This window comes from Branchiostoma belcheri, unplaced genomic scaffold (assembly GCF_001625305.1).
Source record: "Branchiostoma belcheri isolate BF01 breed outbred unplaced genomic scaffold, Haploidv18h27 scaffold9, whole genome shotgun sequence".
NCBI classification, from domain to species: domain Eukaryota; kingdom Metazoa; phylum Chordata; class Leptocardii; order Amphioxiformes; family Branchiostomatidae; genus Branchiostoma; species Branchiostoma belcheri.
In genome coordinates this window covers 752,878-755,493 of record NW_017804575.1, presented here as the reverse complement: position 1 = coordinate 755,493, position 2,616 = coordinate 752,878, and the positions used below count along the sequence as shown (strand labels likewise).

At 47.1% G+C, this 2,616-nt stretch overlaps 1 protein-coding gene across 1 annotated transcript in view; it reads left to right on the top strand.

Annotated features, from left to right (window-relative positions):
• Positions 1-2,616, top strand: part of LOC109487578 (serine/threonine-protein kinase GIN4-like) — a 6,934-nt gene extending 4,318 nt beyond the window's left edge. Inside the window, exon 6 of the mRNA XM_019791586.1 lies at positions 734-2,616. Within this exon, the coding sequence (XP_019647145.1) occupies positions 734-2,487 (1,754 nt within the window). The 3' untranslated portion in view covers positions 2,488-2,616. The remainder of the gene's footprint in view (positions 1-733) is intronic.

Genomic DNA, 2,616 nt, shown 5'->3' with positions numbered 1-2,616 from the left:
TTAGTTATTATTATTATTATTATTATTATTATTATTATTATTATTATTATTATTATTATTATTATCATTATCATTATCATTATCATTATCATTATCATTATCATTATCATTATCATTATCATTATCATTATCATTATCATTATCATTATTATTGAATCTCTCTGTACAGAGGGGTTGTGTTCTACAAGATGCTGACCGGAGTCAGACCCTATAACGTCCCAACAGACTACGACAAGGAGGTGCGGAAGGAGCTTTTACTGGTGAAGATGAAGGAACCGCTAGACTTCAGCAGGAGCACGCATCTATCTGAAGGTGCCTGGAGCTTCCTCTCTTGTGATTTCAAATTTAATTGGATGCACATATTTTTTCTATACTATGATGTACCATAAGTTGCTTTCTGTAAAAATGCTGCAAAAAAAGGATATAGCTAGAAAAGTAATTTGCAAAGCAAATGCATAACGTTTGGATTCACACATATATGGTCTGTCTGCTCTGTTAACGTTATTTCTTGCTCACACGCATTCATATACATGGTGACAGGAGTCTAGATCCCTCCTGCTATAAAATTGCAACATGATGTAACCCAACACTAGTTACCATGGTGACAAACGTCTGTTTCAGGTCATTGACCTTATTTGTTTGGAGAAGAAGAAACAGAGCAAAAAAAGCATGTTTTCCTTCTGTGAAGGTTAACATAGCAACGCGTTACTAATACTATTGTATTTTGCTCCAGATGCTAAGTACCTAGCCAGGACAATCCTACAAGTAGACATGAAAAGGCGGCCCAGTCTGAAGCGTATCCTCGCACACCCCTGGCTGCGGAGGCCCCACGCGTGGTCTGCCGTTGTTCTAGACATTGTGGAGAAGTTCAAAGACCACTACCAGAACTTGGGAAGTGACAAGTCCTCCAACTGCAATGCCGAGAATATCCGCCAGGTGGATGACAAAGTCGAGTCGTCTGAAGAAGAGGGAAGTAGCGACGCGGGCAGTTTCTCTCTACGGGAAGTACCCGGTTTGGACTCGGACCTGGATGGACGGAAGGCGCCCTCACCGTTACACACGACTCCTGAGGGGCTCAGCCAGGATGAACCCTACGGAGAACCAGCGGACACAACTGCAGACGGCAGACGACCGAGAAGGCGGCGAAAACGTATCAGCTTGGACAAGACGTCAAAAGGAAGAGTTCCAGAAGAGCTCGAGATAGCTTACATCGAGAACCAACAGCCGAAGAAAGAGGATGACAGCAAAATGGAATCTCCTGGTCGAAAACAGAGGCAACGTGCAAAGCGTAACGCCAAGCAAAACGGAAGGGATCCCAAAACAGAAAAAGAGGAAGATGCCAAAGCTACAGTTACTGACAGAAAAGCCCCAGAGAAAGAGTTCGGCAAACAAAGGAAGGCATCTGACGATGGGACTAAGGAGAATATAAAAATGGCGCCATCCAGGGGAGGACAAGGAAACCACGTATCAGCTGAGAACAGAAAGAGCGCGAAAAAACGAGCATCACGTGGGCGACAGAAAAAAGAACTGACAGAAAAACACACAAATGAAGAACCCTCTCACGTGACGATCAAGGGCAAGGAACGAGGCACTGCTTTAAGGAAGACAAAACGCTCACTTGAAGATGAAAATGAGTTTCAGACAAAAGAAGCCCCGGTCCGCACTGCCGTCGAAAGCGTCCAAGATGATTATGAGTACAGCGACGACTTCGAAGAAGATTCTGAAGAAATTGAAGATCAGAAACACAATAAAATCCAGGGGCGCAAGAAATCTGTTCCAGAAAGGCGCAAAGTGCATCCCCAAGTCAGGGCTTTGCAGAAAAACCGTGCGGTAAAAACAGCCCTTTCTTCACAGAGAGACAGTTTCAAGCCAACAAAAGGACGACAGTATTCATCCGCAAAGGCGCGGGTCCACCGAGGGGTAGATCTAGAGAGTCACCACGCCTCACCATGGTACGCCAAGCGGCAAGATTCGTCCCCAGAAACCCTTTCCCCGCCCCCGGAGGAGTTGCTACCCGCTGCGGACGGAGACATAGAAGATCTTGGATCCGATGCGTCGTCCTTCGACCTTGAAAAGGAGGCTGCAGTTCCGTTAGAGGTGGATAGAGGGAGCGCCCATCGCGTCCGGACTGGGCCGAAACACTCATGCAAGAGGGGAACGCGCTTGACAGGGAAGAGAAGCGAGGGTGCCGTCGGTAGGAGGAATATCCAAACACGAAAGGCGAGAAAGAAGCTCGGCAGCCAGAGAGGGAATTGCGTGGAGAGGGTGGAAGTAGGCGGTCTGCTGCCACCGATAGACGTCAACTGGAAGGCGGGGCAGCTAGTCGGCCAGCTCCCGTCCGCGGACACCAAACCCGCCGGTGATGTCCAACGGTCACAGCACACGCCTCATCCCAAAACTGGAAGGATCCAACGAAGGAGGAAGCGCTCTGGTAACCTCCGTCATTCCCCGAAAGGAGACAGAAACCAACCAAGTGCATGGCTGTAGATGGTCCAAACAATAAACTGCATTGAGAAACGTGCATTCATTATACATGTGCATATTACAAAATGTCGTATGTATCAAAACCCTGCGTGGGAAAATGTCAACACACACAACGAACTCAGTTTAGACTGA